The sequence below is a fragment of the Podarcis erhardii genome (genome assembly GCF_964252035.2).
Source record: "Podarcis erhardii genome assembly, chromosome: 1".
NCBI lineage: Eukaryota > Metazoa > Chordata > Lepidosauria > Squamata > Lacertidae > Podarcis > Podarcis erhardii.
Genome location: NC_138497.1, coordinates 43,170,291 through 43,195,782, shown reverse-complemented (window position 1 = coordinate 43,195,782; position 25,492 = coordinate 43,170,291). Strand labels below are relative to the sequence as shown.

The 25,492-nt window shown below is 44.2% G+C and overlaps 1 protein-coding gene and 1 long non-coding RNA gene across 4 annotated transcripts in view; one reads left to right on the top strand and one right to left on the bottom strand.

Moving 5' to 3' along the window:
* Nucleotides 1–5,371: 5,371 nt before the first annotated feature.
* The window catches only part of BAHD1 (bromo adjacent homology domain containing 1), a 73,245-nt gene continuing 53,124 nt past the window's right edge, over nt 5,372–25,492 (bottom strand). The window contains exons 3-8 of one of the 2 annotated variants that reach the window (XR_014156128.1): nt 18,939–19,300; nt 17,685–17,844; nt 14,868–14,944; nt 11,886–11,977; nt 6,232–8,818; nt 5,372–6,200 (exon numbers count right to left, since the gene is read on the bottom strand). Coding sequence is in view for 1 of the 2 variants with exons in the window: in XM_081859951.1 (XP_081716077.1) it covers nt 8,629–8,818; nt 11,886–11,977; nt 14,868–14,944; nt 17,685–17,844; nt 18,939–19,300 (881 nt within the window). In the remaining variant the exon portion in view is untranslated. Of the gene's footprint in view, nt 8,819–11,885; nt 11,978–14,867; nt 14,945–17,684; nt 17,845–18,938; nt 19,301–25,492 lie in introns of both variants that reach the window. The other variant, XM_081859951.1, reaches the window with a different exon arrangement.
* Nucleotides 8,707–14,872, top strand: LOC309344937. Of its 2 annotated transcripts, none has more exons than XR_014157943.1 (3): nt 8,707–8,825; nt 11,696–11,868; nt 14,804–14,872. It is a non-coding gene; the product is annotated as an uncharacterized lncRNA (long non-coding RNA). The 2 variants fall into 2 exon arrangements; XR_014157944.1 differs by having other exon boundaries at nt 14,708–14,860.

Here is a 25,492-nt window from a genome sequence, read left to right as displayed (position 1 = left end):
ATGTATGCCATGGATTGAAAGGAACAATAATCGCTAATAGTATGGCAGAGTATACTTGTGTTTTGAATGTGCAGGCATAGATTGAGGTGTGTGTGTAAGTGGGTTTGGAATTAATGTGGATATTGAGCCAGCGGAATCCTGTATTATGCACCCCCCCCCATTTTATCTACTGTGCAAGGGTGAGAGCCAAAGCACTGTGAGCAGACTGAGTAGCACTATAGGCTTCTCCTCCTCCAGCCCCCAACACATCCCCAATATCTGCTCCAAAATGTTAGAGGGAACCGCTTGGAGCAGATTCTGATACATGTGTTTGGAGACTGGAGGGGAGAACCCAGAAGTTATCTTGTGCTAGTGGAGTGCCTTTTGTACAAGTGGGTGGATGTAATTGGATCTCACCCTCTGTTACTTGGTGCTGTGGTCTGCTTGTCCTTGTAAACTACTTTGCAATCTTTTCCAATTAAACATACTTGAAACAACAACAGCTTTTCTTGACACGATGAATGGGAGATATGTTGGTTCAGATTTGTCTGTCTTCTACCTTACCTTGCCTCATGGCAGCCTCTTAAATTCTAAGCCACCAGTTGGCTGAACTGGATTGGAACTACAACACATCGACTTATTAGGAAGACCCATGCCCTGTATGGTAAAATTTCCTTCCAGACTGGATTATTTTAAGATTACATCCTGCCATAGGATCAAAGACTTCCAGAATCCTGAGCCATGGCAACATAAAATGATCTTAATACAGTTCAAAGCATTTTATAGTTAATGCTAGTTCTATTTTAATGTGGGGGGTGGGGGGTCCTAGTCTGTCTCCTCACATGAATTGGGATCTTCAGAATTCCTCACAGCAAAGGAAGGATCTATCTCTTTGACCTCAGATGCTTGACACAACTTATTTGGAGATTTCTGTTTGGGAAATGTTTTATTATGCCATTTGGGTGTTGTTCACACACCAGGGCAAAATGCCAGAATCCTGCTTGCTTCTTGCAGGCCTTTTGAAATGTTTGGCCTAGTCACTGCGAAGCGTGTGTTTTTTCCATTATTATATGAGGATGTTTATTCCAAGCAGAAGATCTGCTCTTTTCATGGTGATGGTGCTGCAATTTCGTGTGAAACGAACAAAATGAAAAGAATTGCAAGTACTATTATGTTTGCCCTGAAGTCAAGTGCCTGGATTTGTACAAAAGGCTTTGAAGTGTTCACTTGCATAATTATTGATTCGTAAACATGGTTATAGAAAAGGCTGAAAACAGCCACTGGATACCAATTGCAGTGGCAGAATGTTATCCTTTCAGGTGATTTAAAAGCAAAAGTGTGTTTGCCTCTTTTGTGGCTGCACGAAGACTGGCTGACCGAGATCTCTTAGAAATAACCCTTAGTATACTGAGTAAGATTTATCTACAATATGTATGCTGTTTCAGAACCAGAAAGGACCTCCAGTGTGGCTAAAAAAATAAGAACAGTAAAAACAAAACAGAACAGAACACAAAACTGTGGACAACCAGGGTAGCCAGTGGTTTAAAGTGTTGGTGCAAAAGAAAAATATACAACGAGAATTCACTAGGTGCTAAGATTCAGGTTTGGGGCAAGTACTCTTTGGTGAAAGAATCTCAGCAGAGATTTTAAGTCACAAAATATGCAGCAAAGCAAAGCTTGGAAATATAGGCTGTTTGACCTTTAAAATATGCCCTTCCAAGTTTCCCTCCTACCCCAGCATAGGAAAAGACTACACTTTTGATAAGTTAGAAATTAATTTATTTACAAATTCTTCAAAGGTCTGGTTCATGTGCTTTTCATCAGTCAGTGATACATAGCTTAGTTACTAAGTGACAAAAGTTCCTAGATTAATCAAGAGTGGCTTGTGAGAGCCATGCGGTTGAGCTGGAGCAACCAGCAGAAACCTCTTCACACGCTGAGTTTCTCAGGTAGACTGGGGGGTGGGCAAGCAGTAGGCTTGAGTACTTATTTCCTTCCAAGGGAAGTGACATAGCTAAACCTGGCAGGACAGCTTACTCTATGGTATTAACCCCCTCATGCATTAATTAGACTTAAGCAAGTTGGTTATATGAGGCTGGTTATCCCACATAAAGAACCCTAAGAACAGAGATCAGAAGGGACCTTGCCATTGCCCAGCCACACTCAGACTGACCAGGTCACCTGGCCACAAGTCTTCCCCACAATAGCAAGCTGTTGTGTGTTTCTATTTAAACTGTAGTTAATATTTCTAATTTTGCATATTTCTATATAAATTAGCACATGCAGATTTTAAGTAAAATGACTTTCTCTTTTGTTTTCCTTTTGTGTTTCTTCATTTTAGGCAATGTGTAAATAGCCACTCCAGGCAATACTGAATCTTAAATGGTATCAAAAACAATATTAAAATATCAAATGTAACCCCCCCCCCATATTAGACATGTGAATATATGTAATGATGAACAACATATTCCCACATGGATTAAAACACGCATCCTCGACTCTTTCGGGGCTTCTTTCTATGTCTCTTAATTAAACCAGATTTACAGTAGCATACAACCACTTTGTCCATGTCTCATTTATCAGTACAATCATTTTAATGGACCCAAAGCAATAGGAAAATCCATTTAATTGGATTGGTATTCTATCATTTTAATATGACAGCCACAATTACTTCCAACACTCAATTGGGGTAATTTCGGGTGCAATTACTGTCACTCACAATTAGCCATATTAAAACTGCCAGCAAAATGTAAGCAAATATTTCATGCATTTTGCCCTCTCGTTACAGCTCTGCAGATAAGGAAAGGCCCACTCCTAATCCTGCTTTTAGTACTTTGTGTACAGTCGCTCACAAAAATTAGCAGGACGCCATCTCCTTAGGCTGGCAGCGTGGGAGAATCAGTGGTACCTGACCTTTCCTGAATGGCCAGGTAATATGAAGAAACTGGGGCCCACGATATATGCTATACAGTTGTAGATCAAGCCATTCAGGTGCTTGACAACTCTGCTATTTTTACAGTCCCAGGCAAAGTACAAAGGTGGGAGGATTATTTTGTCCTCGGTGGCCATCGTTCATGACTGACAGGCTGTGTTGAGTTTGACGAATACTGAATTGGGCACATCTAACCAGGTGGTCATAAAATCATAGAAGTGTAGACCTGGAAGGGTTGTGTCCTCTGCCCATCAGCCAACTGCAGCATCCATCATTCAGAGACCACTTCCAAATATTTTCTTGCATTGCACTGTCACAAATCTAAGTGAAGAACAAGGACTTGGAGAATTGGTTTGTCTTAGATGGAAACATTAAGAGCAGCTTGACCAATCCATTGTCTCCTTCGGCACACGGTTTGGCAACTTGGGAAGCATGCCAGTCTGCCAGCAGATGGCACTTACTTACCACTTAACTGCACATCTCTGAAGGGTCTCTAACTTCCAAACTCACCAGGTGAGGAAAATCAAAATAACTACCTTCCCTCTGCTTGCATTTGTGTCCAAAAGCTGCACAGGGAAGCAGCGGCTCCAAGTTCAGTTCCACACATGAATATTTCTGGCATCACTTTGCACTTGTACACTCTGTCACTGTTAACTCTGTGTGACAAAAGGCACTCCCCCTTCAGTTAACGGAAACACCACTGAGGGGGGGTTCTCAAGAATAAGGGCCATCCAAGTCAAAGAAGAAAAGAAAAATACCCACAATGAGCAGCAGGAGTGAAGCTCTTTTAATGCTGAGTCATCTCTGGTTTGCTCTGGGAAAGAAGCTAGGACTCTTCCTCTTTTACAGCCCCTCACAGGCAGAGGCCTTCCCACAACAGGGTACACACGGAGCTAAATCCCAGGTCGACATCACAGTCTAACACCACATATTTCAATGTAATTTATTGACCTGGCTGGAATGTGGTTGAGTTGCTGTTGTTCTCTGTGAGCCTTAAGCATTTCGAATGAGGTGGGGATTTTCTGCAACAAGTTAGAACTTGTGGACCTTTCAAAGGGAGGGGATGGGAATTAAGTTGGGAAGGAGGGAGAGGAGTTCTTTGAACTCCACAGCCTCCCAGCTCTAGTACTCATTTAATTATGAAAAGATAATTGTGGGGGGCAGGTGGACTTGATCTGAAGGGGTCAGTCTCCTTGCATCTTAAAAGGATCCTTCAGAAAGAATAGGCTTCCACAGTACACCTAACATGCTCCCAGCGCAATTTCTGTTCCTATTTTCAGGTTGCAAGAGTAGTTCGCTTGCTTCCCTTTAGCTCTCCCCTCCCCAGGCCCCATCTGGCAAGAGCGATACTTGTGAGCTGCCCTGCAAGGCCAGGAATGTTTTCCAGCACTACAAGTACCAATGCAACATCCACACAGTGTCATTTGGAAAGGAAGAAGCCATGGCGGTGGGCCATTCCTCCTGTTTTCCGGTATGCCCTCTTCCCATGTAGATGGCACAAGTGGATGTCCTCAGGTGGGTATACTACTTTACTGATATGGAGCACCGTATCTACTTCTTAAGTGCCAGTGAAAGACACTCTGATCCCAACAAACTCTCCCTGTGTGTGCAGGTTATCACAGATGGCCAGCCTGAAAGTGACTTCGAAATAGAAAGTTAGGTGAGGCACCATGAGGATTGGGGCCTTTTTTTGATGTGGCATTCTCCTTATGTAAAGCCCTCTCTAGGGAAAGTTGCCTGGGCCCATGCCATCTCCAATCTTAGGGAAAATGGTTTGTTGTCTCTAGGAACAGAGGCACTGTCTCTGAATACCAGTTGTCGAGTAGCAACAGTAGGAGAAGACCATTGTCCTCACTCCCAGATTGTGGGCCTTCTGTAGGCCTCAGGTTACCCTTTGCAGGTTACAAGGTGCTGGACTGGACAGGAGTTTGGTCTAATCCAAGAGGATTCTTCTTACATTCTAATATTTATGAGATGCTGCATTTTATGAGTTTAGGAATGGATGTACCTTGTATTCAGCAGGAGTCTTCTGTGCCAAACTTTTTGGGGGGAGGTTTCCTGTAAATTCTTTTTTTTAATAATAATTTTTTTTTAGTCTCCAATTACAATCCGATAATAGCCTCATTACTGTGCCAAACTCTAAACGTTTGCTGAAAACAAAATTAACACCACTTTACAATAGTCTATTGATGTTTGATTTTAATTTCTTTTTGCTTTTACTTGTTTTTAACTTTTTATGAAGTTATTGTTTGGTTTGGTTTTTATACGGCTGTAAACTGCTGTGACACAGTTTTATGATACAGCTGTCTATAAATATTTTTTTCTAAATAAATACTGGAATTTGACATGCCTTTGTGAACCACCATGAGACTAAGAAAATACATTCCATGGCCTTTACTGTTACCAAGTAGACCCCCATCAACAGAATAAACACAGGCAAGAAAAAAACTACATTTGAGCTTTGTTTTCTAAATCAATACAATTTCTCAAATTTATTTTTAAGAATTACTTCTAATATATCTTTTTCACAGAAGGAGGGTATAGGGAATGCTCTCATTCCATCTGTAAACACTGAAATACAGATCTGGGAAACAAGGGAAGAGACACAAAAAAGTGCATTTTACAAAATTATCAACTAAAATATATTTTACATGTATTACATTTCAATTTAAATTCTACTGACTGCATTTTCAGTTTCAAAAATATTTCCATATCTAATAGATTAAAAAAGCATGAAATATTTTCATTTCAGATAAGACATTTCAAATCATTTACATGCTGCCCGCAAAACAGCATAAAACAACCACACAAGTCTTTAAACAATATTTCTTGGCCTGAAGTAGATTCTGACAATATCAGAAGCACGGAAGGGTTAGGGGTTCTCCTCTCCAGATAGGGGGCTTCTAGCCCACCCCCGAACCTGGGCAGATATACAATTTCTTTCCTTTTGTACAATTGTGTGAGTTTATTTTCTTTGTTCCTGCCTGGAGAGGAGGCAGGACGAAGGAGGAGGACGAGGAGGAAGCAGTAGCAGACATCAGCTTTTTCAGGAAATGAGTCTGGTTTCTCAGTTTTCCCAAAAGCTCTTTTTACAGGGCAGTAGCAACCTGAACATGAGTCTGGAATCAAAAGCTGTGAGGATTCCCTTCACTATACCATGAACAACACTATTTTCCCCCCTCCCTGGAAAAAGAGGATACCTAGCAACGTGGTTTCTTCCCCCCACCCCCAATTATAGGGGCAGAGAAAGGAACCCCAAATCTGATTCTGCATAGATCAGACTACTCAACTCAACTCCACACACACACACACACACACACACACACACACACACACTCTTTACCCATATCATTCTGGGAACATTCCCTATTCCAGTCATTCTCTTTCCCCTACAATTCCCTCTTCAACCAGGCAAATGGAAGAACAGGCAGCAACTACGGAACCCACAGTATTGCTCCCAAACCACCCCTGCATACCTCGAAACTGAAAAGAGTGATGCCAGCCCCTACCCTTCCTTCCATCCAATCTGAGCCTCCCTCATGGTCAGGCTCTCTCGCCTGCTTGAGGGAAATATCACATGGAAACTTCTGTTCCATTCCTGTGCTGTGACAAGGTGTGCTTTGTAGCACCAGCAACTCCCAACAGCCCCCCGACATGCCCAAGCAATGGTTATGGGGGGAAATAAAGCCATTACTTTGGCACTAGCCAGCTTGGATCAGCCACAGATTCTTGCTCGGAATTAGGGTGGGGATTTCCTCCGTAACGGCAGGGAGCAAATCCTTTCCCTACTAAAACACAGTAGGAATCGTCTCCTCGTGACCTTGAGGTATAACCAACCATCTCTTGCTTTGACCTTCTCAGCCTCTCTCTCTCTCTCTCCTCCCCATCACTTTCCCATCTTTGGTATGTTGAGCAAAATCTGCAGATCTCCACTCGTGCTCATGGCACAAGGAACTGAACATAGCAGGGCTACTTCCTCCGGGCCAGGCAGGCAGAGAGAGCCCAGGTGACGAGACTCCATTCCAGCCTGTGGGCAAGTACTACTTCTACTTGAAAAAAGACGACAATATTAAAGCCGGAGGAACGTTTCTATCATCGTATAACACTAGTTCAGAACAACACCCCCCGCAACACCCCCCCCCCAAAAGTAACCCCCACAGGTCCCTCGTTCGGGTGAGCGACTCTGGCCATCAGCAAGCACACCAACTGATCCAGTGTTAATTCTCATTCTTTAGAATTAGTGCAATCTACAAATGGAATCCCAGCTTTGTGTGACTGGTTCAGCGGGCTCTTTGTACACTGTCCTTTGGTTTGCTTTTAGAATTAACTGAAATAGCTTCGTGTTAAAGCCAAAACTAAAGTAGTTTTTTCTTTCTTTCTAACACCTATACATGTAAGGCAAGAGGCAGAAGTATCCGTAGGAATCAGGTAGCAAGTTTTTTTTCTCTCTCTCCAAAATGCAAACTTCTCATTGGTCAGTTCCTTTTGGGAGCCAAAGAGTCTCGCCTTGGTGGGCATGCTCAGATGTCAGTGTTAAGAGGAGATTTTTTTGGGGGGTGGGGAGGTGTTTGGGAGAGGAGAGAGGTAGGCAGGCAAAAGCAGACCAGGCTGGTCAAGTTAGGATGCCTGTTTCGAAAAGAATGCAGTTCAAGCGGTACAATGTCCTTGCTAACTCTGGCTTTTAAGCCCTCCCCGAGTACGCTGGAGTGTGCAAATCCAGGTTCTACAAGGGGCTGGAAATAAGAGCAAAGAAAATGGAATCGGGATGGGAAAGAATATCCACTATTTCAACCAGCAGAAGGGATGCCGCTCCAAACATCTGGAGGGAAGGTATCGGTTTTGTAGCAGCTGTCAATTAAGCTCTGGGAGCTGTTCAGGTGCTTGCCCACTTCTGAAGCAGTGATCCTTAAGGTTGGACCCTGTTTTCTCTCGTGTGTGTGTGTGTGTGTGTGTGTGTGTGTGTTAAATCTACGCAGCTTTTCATAACGGTCTGAAGTAATCCTATTGCATCTTTCCCACTTCCTGCTTTGGAGGTGAAGCTCAAAGCCAGTCAGGAAAGCAAACAACGGACTGGACAACCCCAGTAAGCAAGTGTGGTCCTCCTCCCCTTACCAAATCAAAACATGTTCGGCATGTGGCAAGACACGCAGCACGTAAACGTCTCCCAAACAGGGGTGCTTCTCCAACCTCAAGTATGAAACTGATCAGAAGGATCTCTGCCTCAGCCTTCATATCGAGGACGCGAGATCAAGGGCCCACGGCAGCTCAGCTCTTTTCGGCACTCGTTCCCCTTCTGTATGCTTTAACCATCCCCACCAAGACTGGCTCTGGATTCAGTTTATACTGGCTTTTATCCCCTGGACCACCCCGCCCTTTCCCCTCCCTCCCTCCCTCCCTCCCCCCTTATAAGATGCTCATTGTACATATATATATAGATATAGATTTACAGAAGCAAGTACCTATATCTATATACACACACACACACATTTCTCTATAGATATATATTTCCATTTATGCTCTTTATATGAAGTGCTGTGCTTTGAACATCTGCCTCGGCAGGAAATCTGCTCCCCAAACGCAGAGGATAGAGTGCTTGGGCATCCCCTCCTGTGCCCGAGGGCAGGGCTCCACCACAGCACGTGCCGGCAAGGAGGTCAGGCTGCCCTCGGCTCTCCAGCCGCCACCACTTGTCAACCCCACGGAGCTGCAGAGCTCGGCTACTGCGGATTCTTCAGGATGCGCCCATGCCGGAAGTCGTAGACGTGGCGGCAGAGGAAAACCAACTCGGGGTCAGTGTCCTCTGGCACCTTGCGATGGGCAGGGGTGGAATACTCTTCCGACGGAGGAACCATCATGGCTTTCTTGCCCGGGATCCCCTCCACTCGACGCTTTGCCAAGGCACAAAATCTGCAAAGTAAAAAAATAATCATACTAAATTTTTAGCATTATTAAATTCATCTAGAACAGAATAAATGTCTAGTTGAGCCTTTCTAAAGGGCAAGCAAAACCAAGACTCTGGCGTTGGTTATAGTGATCTTCCCATTTTGAATCTGCCAGAAAAATGAGAGGAGGGCCATGAAGGCCCATGATGCACTGATAAGACCTCAGAGAAAACACATGGAAGAAATGTATAGTAATGTGGCCCTACCGACTGCTCTGCTCCACCCCAGCCATGTTGAAATCCAAAGAAAAACTCCCCACATGTTCTGTTGACAAGGGTGACTGGGGGGGGGCGGGATTCACTCGCTTACACAGCAATTGGACTGTGGATGATCAGTGGAAGCTTCTCTCTGCTCTTGCACTGTTGAATCCTTATCATTTGCATGCTGAGTTTGTATAAGCATAGACTGGACTACTGCAGTGCATTATGTGGGGCTGCCCTTGGAAGCTCCAACTGGAGCAGACTGGCAGCCAGACTGCTCATGGGGGCACCTGCCCATCTACTACTGAGCCGGGTTCAAGGTCCTGGTATTAATTTACAAGGCCCTGAACACCTGAGGTCCTAGGTAGCTTAGGGACACTTGAACATTTCTCTTCCAGCTCGATCTCTGAAATCATCAGCAGAAGCATTGCTGGTTGTTTCCCAAGTTCGCAAGGCTCATTTAACAACAAGTAACTGAGCCGCTGGCGTCATGGACCGAGTCTTGTTGAAAACTCTGCAAACAGATTCAGCAGACGCCTTCTATTTCAATATTTTAACCCCACTAGGGTTATGCTGGCAATTAAGAATATATCTTCCCACAATACTGTAGTTAGCTTATTTCTCAATTAAGATTTTTTTATATGTGGCTTTTGGTATGGTTTATGTATATATTGTTGTAAGCTGCTCTGATACTATTTATGAATCATGGTATAGAAATAATTTATATGAATAAATAAAATGAACAAACAAACAAACCAGTTTTAACCCAATCTGATTTTTTAAAATTATACAGTGGTACCTTGGTTCTTGAAGTTAATCTGTTCCGGGAGTCCGTTCGACTCCCGAAACGGTTCAACTTCCAAGGCGTGGCTTCCGATTGGCTGCAGGAGCTTTCTGCACTCAATTGGAAGCCGCAGAAGTAGCACCAGACATTTGGCTTCCGAAAAATGTTCGCACACTGGAACACTCATTTCTGGGTTTGTGGCGTTTAGGAGCTGATTTGTTCAGGAGCCAAGCCGTACAACTACCAAGGTACCACAGCTGTACTGCCTTTTCACAAAGAAATGCACAAGGCAGTCTTGTTTGTTAAATGAAAAAAACAACAGTCAAATTATTTAAACAGGAGCTTCTTTTAAAAGGGCTTGGGAATATATAGGCGGCTTAGTTTATAGGTGGGGATGGAGCTCTCAATTCCACCCTACTGCACAGCTTAATCATAAGGTCTGGCCACTTCTATATCTTATATGGCCCCATGGACTAGATAGACGAGGATTGCCTTGGACTTCAAAACTATTTTATAACAATGAAATACTTTAGGAAACCAACAGCTCACAACTGCAAAATTATACAGAAGACTGCTCCCTATAGTCCAGACAAACGTCCTTTAATAATACACAGGAGCTTAGATACACTTAGCAAACATTAAATAAAAACAAAACAAATTCCTTCCAGTAGCACCTTAAAGACCAACTAAGTCAGTTCTTGGTATGAGCTTTCGTGTGCATGCACACTTCTTCAGATACACTGAAACAGAAGTTTCCAGACCCTTCTATATAGTGAGAAGGTGGGGAGGGGTATTACTCAGAAGGGTGGTGGGAATGGGTGATTGGCAGATAGCTGTGATGAGCCTGTTGACGACTCTTAACGACTGCAATAGGTCTTACAGGAAAAAGCAAGGGGTGAAAAGGTGAAAAATGGCTTTGTCATGTATAATGAGATAAGAATCCAAGGTCTTTGTTCAGACCAGGTTTTTCCATGGTTTTGAGTTTGGTGATAAGTTGTAATTCAGCAGCTTCTCTTTCCAGTCTATTTCTGAAATTCCTTTGTAGTAAAACAGCTACTTTGAGATCTTGTATAGAATGTCCTGGGAGATTGAAATGTTCTCCTACTGGTTTCTCTGTCTTGTGATTCCTGATGTCCGATTTATGTCCGTTTATTCTTTGGCGTAAGGTCTGGCCTGTTTGTCCAATATAGAGAGCTGAAGGACACTGTTGGCATTTGATGGCATACACAATGTTAGACGATGAGCAATTAAATAGTCCCGAAATGGTATGTGTGATGTTGTTGGGGCCAGTAATGGTGTTGTCCGGGTGTATGTGGCAGCAAAGTTGGCATCTGGGTTTATTGCAGGCTCTGGTGCCAGTGTCCGTGTTAGGTCTGGTTGTAGTATTATTGTGGGTTAGGAGTTGTTTAAGACTGGGTGGCTGTCTGTAGGCAATGAAAGGTCTTCCTCCCAGAGCTTGAGGTCTTCCTCCCAGAGCTTGAGGTCTTCCTCCCAGAGCTTTAAGGTGCTACTGGAAGGAATTTGTTTTGTTTTGACTATGGCAGACCAACACGGCTACCTATCTGTAACTCAAACATTAAATGTTCCTTCTAAAAAGGATTCAAATTTCTCTACTGGGGGAAGAGAGATTCTCATGCCTTAAGCTGTCTTTAATGTTAGTGGGGTGTGGTATTTTGATTAAGACTGTGGTTTAAAAAACGGCACTCTTCCATTTTTTAAACAAGCTTTTAACAATTCTCCCCCCAATCCCAGTTTTACTGAGAGAGTTGGCAGGTGGGTGGTGAGTGGACAGTTTTTGGTTTTGTTATTTAAACTAAAACAGGAAAGAGACCAAAGTAGTAATACTCTTTTCTCCTAGACATACCAAGAATAACCAACTGAAAATGGATTGAGATGCCCAGACAAGCACGATTAATGCCAAGGCAGTGAGAGAAGGAACACACCCATCAGCAAATGCAGCAAAGCAAAGCCAAGCACACACCATGCCGTGGAACTGCCTTTCTGGAACTCTGAGACAACAGCAAAAGCAAGGTAAGAGCACCACCTACCTGCAGTATTCTGCAAAGGTCAGGACATAGCACTTCTCCTCGATACAGGCAACACTGTTTTCATCCTGATGTCGGGATGCAAAGATCTCATTCTGCAAGAGAGCACACAGTTGGGACCGTCGCAATGCATAGCAAAACTTCATGTGCAGGGGAGGCACTTGTCCTGTGATACTTTTGTCTCTGGTCTGCTAAGACATCATGCCTGCATGTTTCTCTGCCAGCCACTTTGAACGTAGGCCGTGAGGCAACTTCTCATGGGACACATATGAGGTGTTGGTCCAAGTAGAACCTATGAGCTGTCATCTTTTTAGACCAGCCTTTGCCAGCCTGGTGTGCATCAGATGTTTGGAACCCAAAGTCACCACCTGGAGAGCACCAGTTTGGCGAAGGTAGTTTTAGATTATATAAGGCATTCACTGTTGAGATTCTCCTTTAACTTCCTGGGAGCTAAACTGCCCAATCTTAACGTATGGGTACTAAGGAGCAAGCCCAATTAAAATTAATCTCTTGATCCCATGTCTCACAGGGTCACACCAATCTACCTGATCACATGCAGGGGGAGGGATGCTCCAAACCAAGTGTGACAGGAAGTCCTCCTGGCTGGAGTAACATCCACCTGTGTGTCCACTCAGGGCAAACAGGAAATGTTGTACTTGACTGCTTATGTTACACCCCATAGATATCTCTCTCTCTCTCTCTCTCTCTCTCTCTCTCTCTCTCTCTCTCTCTCTCGTCTTGTGACCTTTGAAGATGTGGCCGTGTATTTCACAGAAAGCCAGGGTGCCCTGCTGGACCCAGACCAAAGGATTTTGTATAAAGATGTCATGATGGAGAATTATGGGATTCAGTAAGGAACTTGACTTGACGTTCTGTAAGAACTTGAAGGATGGGTATCGCCTCTCCATCACTGGACAAATAAGGAGTCTGTATTAATTTTGATTTCTTCAGTAGTTCCTTCCCCCTCTTCCTAACTTATTACACCTGGGTGAGTTGCATGATATACTTAAAAAGGTAAAGGGACCCCTGACCATTAGGTCCAGTCATGGCCGACTCTGGGGTTGCGGCGCTCATCTCGCTTTACTGGCCGAGGGAGCCGGCGTTTGTCCGCAGACAGCTTCCAGGTCATGTGGCCAGCAGGGCTGTGCACAGGATTACAGCCTTAATTTAATCTCAACAGCCACAAGGCTTCTAAGCCTTACTAAAATTCTATCATTTAAATGATTCACATGAAGGTTGCCGACATCTGATTGTCTTGATAGACAATGGAGTGCGCCTCTGAGGGTGAAGTCAAACAGCTGTGTTAGCAGCACCAAAGTGACCTCCCTGGGGCACAAACCTGGGCAGTGTTTATGGAGGTCCAAGGCTGCCCAGACAACAAGACCCACCCCCCTCTTGGCCTCACTAATACAGTCCAAAGGAAAGCAGAGAAGTACTTTTGGCACCAGCTTGGATGAAGGAATTGCCGGAAGGAGGAGTACAAAGCGCTAATCATCTTGGAGGCTTCACTCCCAGATTTATGTGGGGTTCAGTCCTTAGCCTTTTCTTCTACTCAAGATACCACCCAAGGCAGTGGAGGTATATTGCCAGAAACAGGTAGAATTATTTTTGAAGACTCCCTAGAGTAAATGTGGTACTCCCTAGAGTAAATGTGGTTTTTCATGTTATTTTGCAGCCAGTAAGAAAACCACTATGTTGCAAAATAGTTTTTATAAAGGATACCATAGAGTGCTTTTTGACCCTTATGCTTTGAGAAAACGTTAACTGGAATCCATTTTGACAACACTGCTACCTTGCAAGCTTTGGGGCTTGGATGTTAATGTTTATATTTTACATGGAACTGTTAATTAAGACAGAACTCTCTCAGTTTAGAGACATTCAAGTGCATTTTAAAAGGTTGCACTGCCTTTCCAATCACTGCAGAAGTTGGACCAATATACAAGATTCTTCTTCTTTCTGTTTCTGGAACTAGCTCGTCAACTCTTCAAATCAGATGCCTCCCTTATCCTCACAAACTCCTCCTTTCTTTCTCACACAATTTTAAAGTATTCTTTTCACTTGAAAAGCAAGAAATAGCATACTCTTTCCCCCTGTGTCATTCTAGAAGAGATATGAAGCAATCAGGAGTGGCTGAATCATCCTGTCAGCAGGGCAACATAGCTAGAACTAGTTTGATAAAAGGAATTCTAGGGTGTTGCGTTTTTTTGGTGCTGAAGAAACAAGGAGAGCATTTTTGCTTTTGCTGCTGCTCAAAAAAGTGCAATTGACCTATTAAACTGTGGGGAAGATGATCAAACCTTTCATAACAAACACCTTTGTATTTATTGTACAATAAAAGAATTGCCTGCGAAGGAAGAAATACAACAGGTGCAGATCTTTAAAATCTAGTATTTAAAGAGGTCTCTTTAAATACAGCTGTACCTAGGTTTCCAAACAGAATGCATTCTGGGAGTCCGTTTGACTCCCGAACTGTTCGAAAACCAAGGCGCGGCTTCTGATTGGCTGCAGGAGCATGCGCCAGATGTTTGGCTTCCAAAAATTGTTTGAAAACCGGAACACCCAATTCCAGTTTTCGATCGTGTGGGAGCTGAAACATACGAGTTCCAAGGCGTTCGGCAACCAAGGTACAACTGTACAGGTAACTCACAACTTATGCACATTTAACTTGCATGCATTCAAAAAGGGGAAAGACTTTCACAGAGGTAACAGCACGCTTCCAAAGCAACTACAAGTTGACTGTAAAATCGCAAACGTTCTGAATGAGGCAGTAGAGGGCTGGTTTTACACCGGAACTCAGATTACTTATCAAACCACACTGGTTTCAGTTACAGAAAGAGATGGCCTGGCTAACCAGGAATAGAAGATTTCAAATGTTTTGAAATAGGCAGCACCGGTTAATCACTCTCCCTTCTTCCTGCAAGAAAATGATGGCACAATGATCCCCACTTGATCATACAAACCACTACACGGACACGCTCAACTCACCTGATGCATGCTAGGATTGCGGCCTCCCTGAGTGTGCTCTGGTCTGTAGTACCACAGGAGGCTCATCATCAGCTCCCCTGGAAGCAGACAAGGTAGGTTTTCAAAGAAATCTCGCTCATCAGCAGGAGCACAGACATAGCAAAAGAAAGAGAGCTCCCAGCATTCCCTTGGCTATAAGGCGAGCCTGACTTCATGGCAGAAATAAGAGTTGTGCATACTCATACATTTCTGCACTACTCTGGAATTGTCTCAAGAAGGCTCGTTAAGAAATATTTAAGTAAGTTATGTGACACTCCCCACTTTAAAAAAGTTGTGCGTGTCTTCATCCACAAAATTAACAGTCATGGAAGCAGTTAATTATTTGCCCAAGATTGAATGACTTGTTCTAGTCAGTTCAGTCTTTACACTGCAGCTTTGGGTCAGCCTGTTTAGACTTCCTTTGGGCTGCTCAGATTGTCTCACAAGCGACAACAAACAGCTTCTACAAACAGGATGGTGGTTCTGCTGTTTCAAAGCAAGGAAACATGGTTGTGGGTTGAGCTTTATCTGAGCAATGCTCTTCAACCTTGAGTTCCCATATGTATTGGACTACAGCTCCCATGATCCCTGACCATTGAGCTAAGCTGGGAGGGCAAGATAGGAGCTATAGTCCAACATCATCAGGGAACCAGAGGCTGAACTAAAACTGGATTAGAGAATTCCAAACTGCTTTCTTAGCCACACAAAGCCTCAGCTGTAGGAACTCTGGGACAACTGCACAGCATTCTTCTTTAGGAAGCCAAAAGGTTTGGATGCTCCTCATACCCTTTTTACTATTGGTGTTTGGAATGTAACTTTTTATTTTTTGGGGAAAAAATTGTTAAGTTTTCAAGAATAAATAAATACATAAGCAGCACCCTCCCACAAAGTAATCTTTATTTGCAAGTCCCCCAACTGCTTCCCATTTACATGTAAGTTTTCTCACTACAGTTAATGCCATTTAACTTTTAAGTCTTGAGTCATCTTCAGCAAATTAAGAAACTTCACCTCAAAACCCAACTACCCCTTGTCCCGGAAAGGGAGAAACCACCTTGCACCCCCACAGTACTTTTGCTTTTTTGTTCCCACCTGCAGCATGGCATGATCCTAGCTGTTAGAAGACGGATTACAAAGCAGGGAGAAACCAGAGTTTGACGCTATTTCCCAGAATGCGAACTATAAAGAACATTAGTCTAATTAGTGGCCTCTGAGATTCTGGCTGTTAAAAGAATCACGTGGCAGCAGGTGTTGCTCAGATGTTACGATCAGTAGAGACAGTGCAACTGTTTGGAGGGCGCACATTCCCCAAGTTCGTGGCTGGAGGCAAGAGCCAGAATTTGCAGGCATTCCTGTACTTCCCCTTGTTGTTGTTGTTGTTGTTGCTCCTCACAAGGGAAGGGAAATGAAGGGAATAAAGTTGTTCACTTCACTTCACACACTCTTGGCTGACCTGGCCAAGAGAAGGAAGCCTGCAGGAATGGGGGTTGGGAGGCAAGCTATGAAGGGATGGGGGAAGAGTTTTTTGTGTGGGCTGTTTGTGTGTTAGGGTGTGAAGAGAAGACTGGCAATGGGGCAGCAGCCCCTAGTACAAAATAATTAAATTGGTTTTCTCTCCTCTCCCTGGAACAGAGGCCACCAGCCAGATGCAATTCTCTGAAATGGGATGGATGCACTTGTGTCCCACATAGGGTGCAATTCAGGGATGACCAACTGATTGCTCTCCTGCACCTTGAACATGGCAGTTGCAGAAGACCTGCCCACGGAGGCTGAAGAACTCCCCGAGCATTAAATAAGAGGCTCTTTCCGTGATAATTGCAGAAGCCTCTGAAGTGGCCTCCCATTCAGTACAAAGGGATGAGGAGAGTTATAGTTCGGCATGATCCGGAGAACCAAAGGTTCCCCACACCTGATGTAAGGTTTCCAGAGCATCACTGCCATACGGTGCCTTTGTGGTCTGTCTTTAAAGACAGTTCAGAAACTTCCAACTGTTTCAAAACACAGGTGCCCAGGAAATGGCACCACCTCTATTGCTCCAGTTACACTGCCAGTGCTACTATATTTCTAAGCCAAATTTAAATGTCTCTTGTTGGCCTTTAAAGCCCTGAACAGTTTGGGGCCACGTTACTGAAGGACTGCCTTCAGTCTCATCAGCCTGCCTGTGTGCTGAGGGCCGTTTCAGATGCTTGCCATGTGTGAGCCATCAGCCGGCGGACAGAAGGGAAAAAGCTTTTTCGGCAGTGACCCTACGTTTGTGAAACTGTTCCAACTGGAATTCGGCTGGCTCCATCGTTACAGGCCCTTAAGGGGACATGGAAAACTCATTTGTTGACTGCCAACTTTTCACATTTTTTAGGATTTTAACTGGGCTGCTGTCCTTGTGATGCTGCTTTATTTTGAGATCTCCTGTTCCACTGGGCTGAGTGCTGCTTTGATATTATTGTGGCTGCTGTGGCTCGGTTCTGTTGAGATGGTGGGCTCACAATTCACTTCCTTAACGTGTTCTGCTAAGCCTACTTGTTGCCCTGTGGGGAACTTTGACATAATGGGCCTTCTGCTTCCTTCTAATTTGGATGGAATCATTAATAAAATACAGGGGCTTTGGCAGAGGTGTGGAGGCAAGGTGGACAGGATGACCCTCCAATTCTCTTCTCTTTAGTTCTTTTGATAAAGAAATTCAGTATTAGCTGGGTGTGTGCATGCATGCATTTACAAGCCACCCATCACTTGCTACCTTCCATTCCATTTCTCCCTGACTGCCTACAAAGGAGATGGTTCTGCAATCATTCACCCATCCAATACCTGTTTTGGGGTCTTCCCATAGGGCTGATATCTTTGCCACATAAGGCATAGATTTCTTTCGTGGTCCAGATTTCAGGAGGACTGTGTCTCGGACCCGGATGATTTCTCCATCTCTCTCCACGGCCTGGTAGCTCTTGCGAACAGCTGGCTCTGGTTCGTTCTACAAATATTGACAAGAGAGAGCGCCGAGGAAAGAAGTGAGGCAGGGAAACAATGCTGAGAAACAGGCGCCAGCTTCCTTGAATCCACCTACACCAAGCAGAAATCTTTCTGCCAGAAAGGGTGTGTCTGCGCTGCCAGAGGAACCCATGGAGAATCTGCAGCATACAAAACAGCAGGATGCATCTCTCCTCCCAGCAGGTTAATTTCAGACGCAAAACATGCTGCTCAGATGAAAGGCAAGGATTATGAAACCCAGAAAAGAAAGGGAAAAGAAATCTTCAAGCAACTTCAGTTTGTTCACACCGGTTTTAAGGAAAGCATCTCTGCAAAAAGTGGGGTACTTCAGCACTCTGGTCACAGGCTTAACATCCCCGGGAGAAGAATCTGTTTAAACTTCTTTGCAGTAAAACACAACACAGGGCAGTCCCACTTAATACAAGGATGCTCTATGACGAAAGATGCTGGAGCCTAACAAGGCTCCACTGGTACTTTTTTCCAACACAGAAGGAGGAGCAGGGTGGGGCAGGGCATATAAAGTCAATCATCATCATCATTAATTAAAATTGTATACAGTCGTACCTTGGTTTTCGAACAGCTTAGTTCTCGAACATTTTAGCTCCCGTACACCGCAAACCTGGAAGTGACTGTTCCGGTTTATGAACTATTTTTGGAAGCTGAACGTCCGACGGGGCTTCCGTGGCTTCCAATTGGCTGCAGGAGCCCCCTGCAGCCAATCGGAAGCCGCTTTTGGTTTCCGAATGTTTTGGAAGTTGAACGGACTTCCGGAACGGATTCTGTTTGACTTCCAAGGTATGACTGTACTGCCCTATACCCACGTCTCAAGATGGTTACAACATAAAACAATATAAAACACAATATAACAATAAAACAATATAAAAACACAAAATACATAACAACAAAAACAACCCAACACATTTTAAAAGGGCACTGGATGCCAATCAGCCAAAGGTCTGATTAAAGAGGAATGTTTTTGCTTGGCACCTATATATTGAAGGTGCCAGCAAGCAAGCCCCATCATAAGCAAACCTCATTATTGGAGAAAAAAACCCACAGTTTTGGCAGGCTACTTACCACAACATAGACAGCCTTCTCGGAGGCTGCTCCAATGGGTATCCAGCCATTGGTGGCTCTTCTCCGGTTGATCCGTTGCTGCTTTGGATGAGAGTGACCCCCAACGGTTTTGCTGTCAGACACATGTAAACAGCTGGCGGTGTTGCGGAGGCCTGATTTGGAGCCACTGGGAGGCTTGGAGCTCTGTGGGCACTCACGGGCCATAGTCTGGGGCTCCGAGTTGGGCGTCTGCAAGTGAGGAACAGGTTCTGCAGCTGGTGGCACACTTGGTACCGGACATCCTGAGAGTGGGTGGGCAGGTGAAACAGGGTGCCCTGCCACAGGGATTGTGAGGCTCAGCTGGTCCAGGGACTTGCAGCTGTCTACAAGGAGATGAGGAGGGAGGGAAAGCAAAATATAGCGTGAGGCACTGCTTGTCGGAAGAAGGGAGAATTATTGGGATGGTTCCTGAGAGCACGACTGTAAAGCCCTCCTTAACAATGACTAAGCACAAATATTACCATCGGAAGCCAAGTGTCACGCTCAGAATAACAGAAGGAAGAATGACATCCTGGCTCCATAAAAAAAATACTTTTTGCTTCTGCCCAGTTCACCTTCTCCACCACAGTATTTACACAGCATTTTCAGTGTTCAAAATACTTGACTGCCCGGTGCCAAATTTGTCAGAACGTATTTTCAACCTCAAGAACCAAAGTCTCATTTTCTTTGCACTTTCTTTCTCTTTCAATGGCAAGATTTTAGCTTGTATGGTCTAATTATCGGTGGGGGGGGGGAGAGAGAGTAAATGTGCAGACCAATTTTGACTGAGAGAGAGAAGGCAAAATGGGTCTTCCACGAAAGAGATTCCTGTACTTCCCCATGCTATCAGATGCTCTTCTCCCTAGTCCCTACATAGTTACTGCTGCTTCAGGTGTCCCAGAGGGAGTTATTGCACCATATTATTAGATTTTGAATGAAAATAACAGAAGATGAAAGGGGGAAAGCTCTCATCCCACTCCCAAGAAATCTCCTGCAACCAGAAGAAAATGTGGAAGAACCCTATGATTCAATAACAGTTCACATGAGAAGACCTCTTCTGCTTGCCACGCATGCAGAAAATTCAAACCTCTTGGGCGTGCAGCTGCAATATCAGCGGCATGGGGGCTGCTGCCATATTTCTGGTCTAACTACCAAGTCAAGTATAAAAGCAATACCAAAACACCCGCAGTTCCTCCTGGCAGAATGCACGCAAAAAGGGCTTCAGTTTCTTAGGAAAAGTTAGAACGGGAGAATGACTGAGAGTGTATGAACTTATGGTCTGTGTGTGTGGTTTGGGAGCTGCATGGTCAGGGGAAAAACAAGGCTGTCCAGGGTTGTAAAGACTGCGGAGAGAATAATTGGGTGCACCCTTCCCACCTTGGATCAAATCTATGCTTCCAGGTGTCATAAGAAAGCTGCAGAGATAGCACAAGATAGTGCACACCCCAGAAATTATCTCTTTCAGCTTCTGCCTTCTGGAAGAAAGTACAGGGTTATAAAGACTAGGACTAGCCGCCTGAGAAACAGTTTTTATCCAAATGCGATTTTGGTTTTAAACACAGTTTAAGATGTATATTGGATGTATATTGTATTTCATTATGCGGTATCAGAGTTTTGAGGGGGTTAACCAGGCTGGGATAGCTGGGATAGCAGGCTTGTTGGTTTTTGAATGTCTGATGTAGATTTTTTCCATTTTGTTGTTCTGTATAGGACAACGACAATAAAGATTATCGTATTGTAACTGTTCCAAAATAATGCAAAAGGCTGCTTCCTATGTGGGACTGGGGATCCTAGCTGTCACAGCCAAACACGCTTCGGTGCAATGACGTTTTTGAATGGCAAGAGTAAACATCGGTGGAAAGGTGCTTACATAGCTCAGTTGGTAGAGAATGAGGTTCTTAATCTCAGGGTTGTGTGTTCAAGCCCCACATTGGGCAAAATATTCTTGCATTGCAGGGGATTGGACTAGATGGCCCTTCGGATCCCTTCCAACTCTACAATTCTGTGAGTCTATGATTCCCCAGCTCATGACCTGACCAACGCTGCAAGAAGGGAGCTCCGAACATGAAGATAAGCCCGCGTGAGCAGGCTGGCCTGAACCTTTCAGAATAGTCAGCGGAGCAACTTCCGTCGGCCTCTGATAAGTGAGGAAGTTCACAGAAATGGATGCTGCGATGAGTGGCGGCCCCTACGTACGCGGCCTTGGAAATCCCAGCAAATTAGAAGAATCAATGCCACAGCTGATTTCGATCTAAAGAAGCAAAGTAAGGCTGAGTCTTTTTGCTGTGGGAAACTGCTGCCCTCTGCCTCCCACTCTGCAAGCTGTAAAACAAGGCTGGGAAGCAGTCCTCCCTCCCCAGAGATGGGAGTATTAACAAGAAAGTGCCACAGCTGTAAAAACAAGGACAGCTAATAAAATATGACAAGATCTTTAAATGACCTGATTATTACAGGCACAGCCACCTTTCCAGGGCTCCCTGAGTTGTGGTGGCCCCGCTTTTTGATGTGCAGAATCCCTGAAGTCAGAAACTGGAACGGAGCTTTCTGGAGAGGGTCTCTTCTCCTGGGGAGTTGTAGCACTTTTTGTATCTCAAATCTAGTTCTCAATGAGTTGGACAAACCTGCATTTGGGCTTTTACACTTCAAGCTACAGGTGCTGACTTGTGATTGAATGAGCCCTTCATACACAAATAGGCAAAGGTAAAGGGAACCCTGACCATTAGGTCCAGTCCTGACCGACTCTGGGGTTGCGGCAGTCATCTCACTTTACTGGCCCAGCAGGCGTACAGCTTCCAGGTCATGTGGCCAGCATGACTAAGCCGCTTCTGGAGAACCGTTTACCTTCCTGCCGGAGTGGTACCTATTTATCTACTTGCACTTGACGTGCTTTCAAACTGCTAGGTTGGCAGGAGCAGGGAGCGAGTAACGGGAGCTCACCCCGTCGCAGGGATTCAACCCACCAACCTTCTGATCGGCAAGCCCTAGGCTCTGTGGTTTAGACCACAGCGCCACCCGCGTCCTTTCATACACAAATAATAATGCTATAAATCAGGCTTCCTCAACCTCAGCCCTCCAGATGTTTTGAGACTACAATTCCCATCATCCCTTGAACTGACTGACAATATGGACTTGATTGATATTTGGAGGACAAAGAACCCCCTGGGAAGAGAGGGAACATTCTTTTCTGAAGCCCAACTGACATGGACAAGAATCGACCAAATATGGATAACTAGAGGTCTGGCACCTAAGACGAGAAAGGTGGAAATCTGCCCAAAGACCTGCTCCGACCATAACGCGGTAAAGATGGACATGAGACTAATCCCAACCGGCTCCTTTAGATGGAAGATGAATGACAACTTGTTTAGAGATCAGGAGATTACCAAAAAGGCCCAGAAAGCTTTGAAGGACTACTTTGAGATAAATTTGAACACCACGGTGGAAAAAAGAATCATCTGGGATGCAAGTAAAGCGGTAATGAGAGGGTTTCTGATACAACAGAATGCTGTAAAGAAAAGAGCACAAAATGAGAAAAAAGATAAGATTCTGGAGAAAATTAAAGAATGTGAGAAGAAGTTAAGATCGAAACCGAAGTCAAAGGAGATTTTGAAAGAAATTAAATTTTACCAAGCACAATACTCCAAATTGACAAATCAGGAGGTGGAGTGGAAAGTTAAGTTAATGAAACAAAGATCATTTGAATCGGCAAACAAATGTGGAAAACTGCTAGCATGGCAGTTGAAAAAGAGACAAAAACTAAACACGATCACCAACCTAGAGACTGAAGGAAGAAACATTCAGAACCCTGTGGAGATAAGGAAGTGCTTCCAGAGATACTTTAAACAATTATACACTCAAGGGCCGCAAAATGAGGCTGAGATAGAACAATTTTTGATAAAAAATGGACTACCAAGGTTGTCTCAAGAAAATAGATCAATCCTGAACTGTAAAATATCACAAGAGATTGAAGCTGCCATTCAGAATATGCAGTTGGGCAAGTCTCCAGGACCAGATGGGCTTACCTCCAAATATTATAAGGTACTGAAAGACTACTTGATACATCCATTAACGGAGGTTTGCAATGAGATTATGGAGGGGAAGAAAGCACTGGAAACGTGGAAAGAAGCTTTCATCACATTGATACCTAAATCAGAATTGGAAAAGACACAACTTAAGAATTACCGCCCCATTTCCCTTCTAAATGTGGATTACAAAATTTTTGCAGACATTCTAGCAAACAGATTTAAAAAGGATTTAAGTGAAGTGATTCACAAAGACCAGGCCGGCTTTCTCCCAGGAAGACATTTGTCTGCTAACACAAGGAACATTATTGACATTTTGGAGCTTTTGCAAACAAATATCAATACTACAGCAGTGTTAATATTTATAGACGCGGAGAAGGCCTTTGACAACATTTCCTGGAAATTTATGAAGAAAAATCTGGAAGGGATGGGAGTGGGACGGGGATTTGGAAATGAGATACAATTCCCATCATCCCTGACCACTGGTCCTGCTAGCTAGGGATCATGGGAGTTGTAGGCCAAAAACATCTGGAGGGGCGAGGTTGAGGAAGCCTGATATAAATCACCCACCTAGAACCAGTCTTCCTGAAATATAGTTCTCTAGCATTATGTCTCAGTACACAAAGAGGTAAGGGATGAATTCTAGCTTCTTGCATGACTCAGGGAAGCAACCAAAGATTATCAAGCTCACTGGGGGACCTTGGGCTAGTCACTCCCTCTCAGCCTAGCCTACCTCACAGGGTTCTTGTGGGAATTAAATGGAGAGGGAGAAAACAATGCAAAAAACAAAAAAACCCAGTAAGTAAGTAAAAATATACAAGCAGCTAGAAGGAAATCTCAATTTGCTGCAACGAATCAAGCATTTTAGATTGGGACGGGTAAGGAGAACAAACAAGAGAAGTTTGGAATCTCATGGGTGGGAACAGAGAGACGGGAAGAAAGGAGTCACTGTCTCAAGACTGGACTCATGCAATAAAGCTGGCAGACAATAGGTTTAAGTCAGGACAAAATACTTCGAACATTGCATTAAACAGAATATCCAACACACCAGCACAAAATACTGTGCTGGCTGAAGTGCTAAGATAAAAGGCTTTTAAAACAAAAGGATTAGGTTAACACAGACACCACCAAGAGGCTAGAAGTGGAACCTCCATCTTGAGTGTTCGCATCTATGAGTATCGGACACTGAGGCAACGAGGGACTGACACAACTGTTTTGACCTGTTTCTGATCTTCTTTGGTACGTCTGGCTGCCAACGGCAGAGGAAGAAAGCTCAGTTAGGCGATCTGATCCAGCACAAAAATTCCCACAAAAGTTCATTAAAAGGCTAAATGGCAGTTCTCCGCTGTGCAAAGCATGTTTTAATTACGTCACTGAAGACTCAGCTGTTCAAAGGTGGCTGTTATCACAAAACCATCACATTGATGTATCCTGAGTTATGGAAGACTCTGAAAGTAAATTCACCTTACTTAGTTCTAAATACCAGCTCACACCTTGAAAGCAGGAATAGCCTAAATATATCACAATTAAAAATACCATGAGAGATCCATGCCACTTCTCCAACATGGCACAAATCTGTGCAGTCGGCCACTAAACTGACCAGCTAGCAAGTCTCACTGCAAGGATTGGGGAGACTGGTGCAAGGAGTCTCCATTTTGCCAGTGGTCTTTCACCTGTTACTGGATATTACTGCCAGCTCCATGACACTCAATGGATCTGGAGGAGGGCAGTCACTCTGACGTCTGCAATAATCTTCTTGCCAGACTGAGGGAAAGTGAAAGAACTACAAGAACTTTCAAGCAACTGCTTCTGACCCAACTTGGAAGTAACAGGTGATACATGGATTGTTTGTGCCAGCCAGATGAAAGACAGGCAGTTGAGGGGAGGGCTTCAACGGCCACTGGACCAATTGGCACCTATAGACTAATTGACTGCATACAGTCCTGAGTACCATCAACTACCAACAGAGGATAGAGCTGTTGATGTCTACTAGTAATGAGAGCTATGTATGATCAATGTGTCTCTGAACACCAGTTATAGGGGGATGTGAGTGGGAGTGTGTTATTGTACCCGTGACCCGGGAGGCTTCTCATAGGCATCTGATTGCATGCTGGACCAGATAAGCCTTTGATCTGACCCAGCAGGGCTCCTCTCATGTTTAGCCACCACTCAAACCTCCTAATTTATGAATGACACTCATTTTCCTTTAGCAACTTCATCCCTTTCTAAGAAAGGCGAAACCTGATGAAAGGTCTTCCCATGAACGACTCAAAATATTTACACCACCTTCCCAGTTCTGCCAACTAAACTACAATCAAGTTCTTGATCATAACACAATGTGGCTTAGGGCACTGCCCCCTTTTTACAGAGTCTGCACTCCCCCAATTTCCTGAATGTGTTTTGCAATCAATAAGTCTTTAGTGCAAGGTAGGTTTTTGAAGGCACATAAACCCACCAGGTGAGAACAAAAATGGCACTATGGTAGCACACATATTTACACAAATACACTCTTTGCTC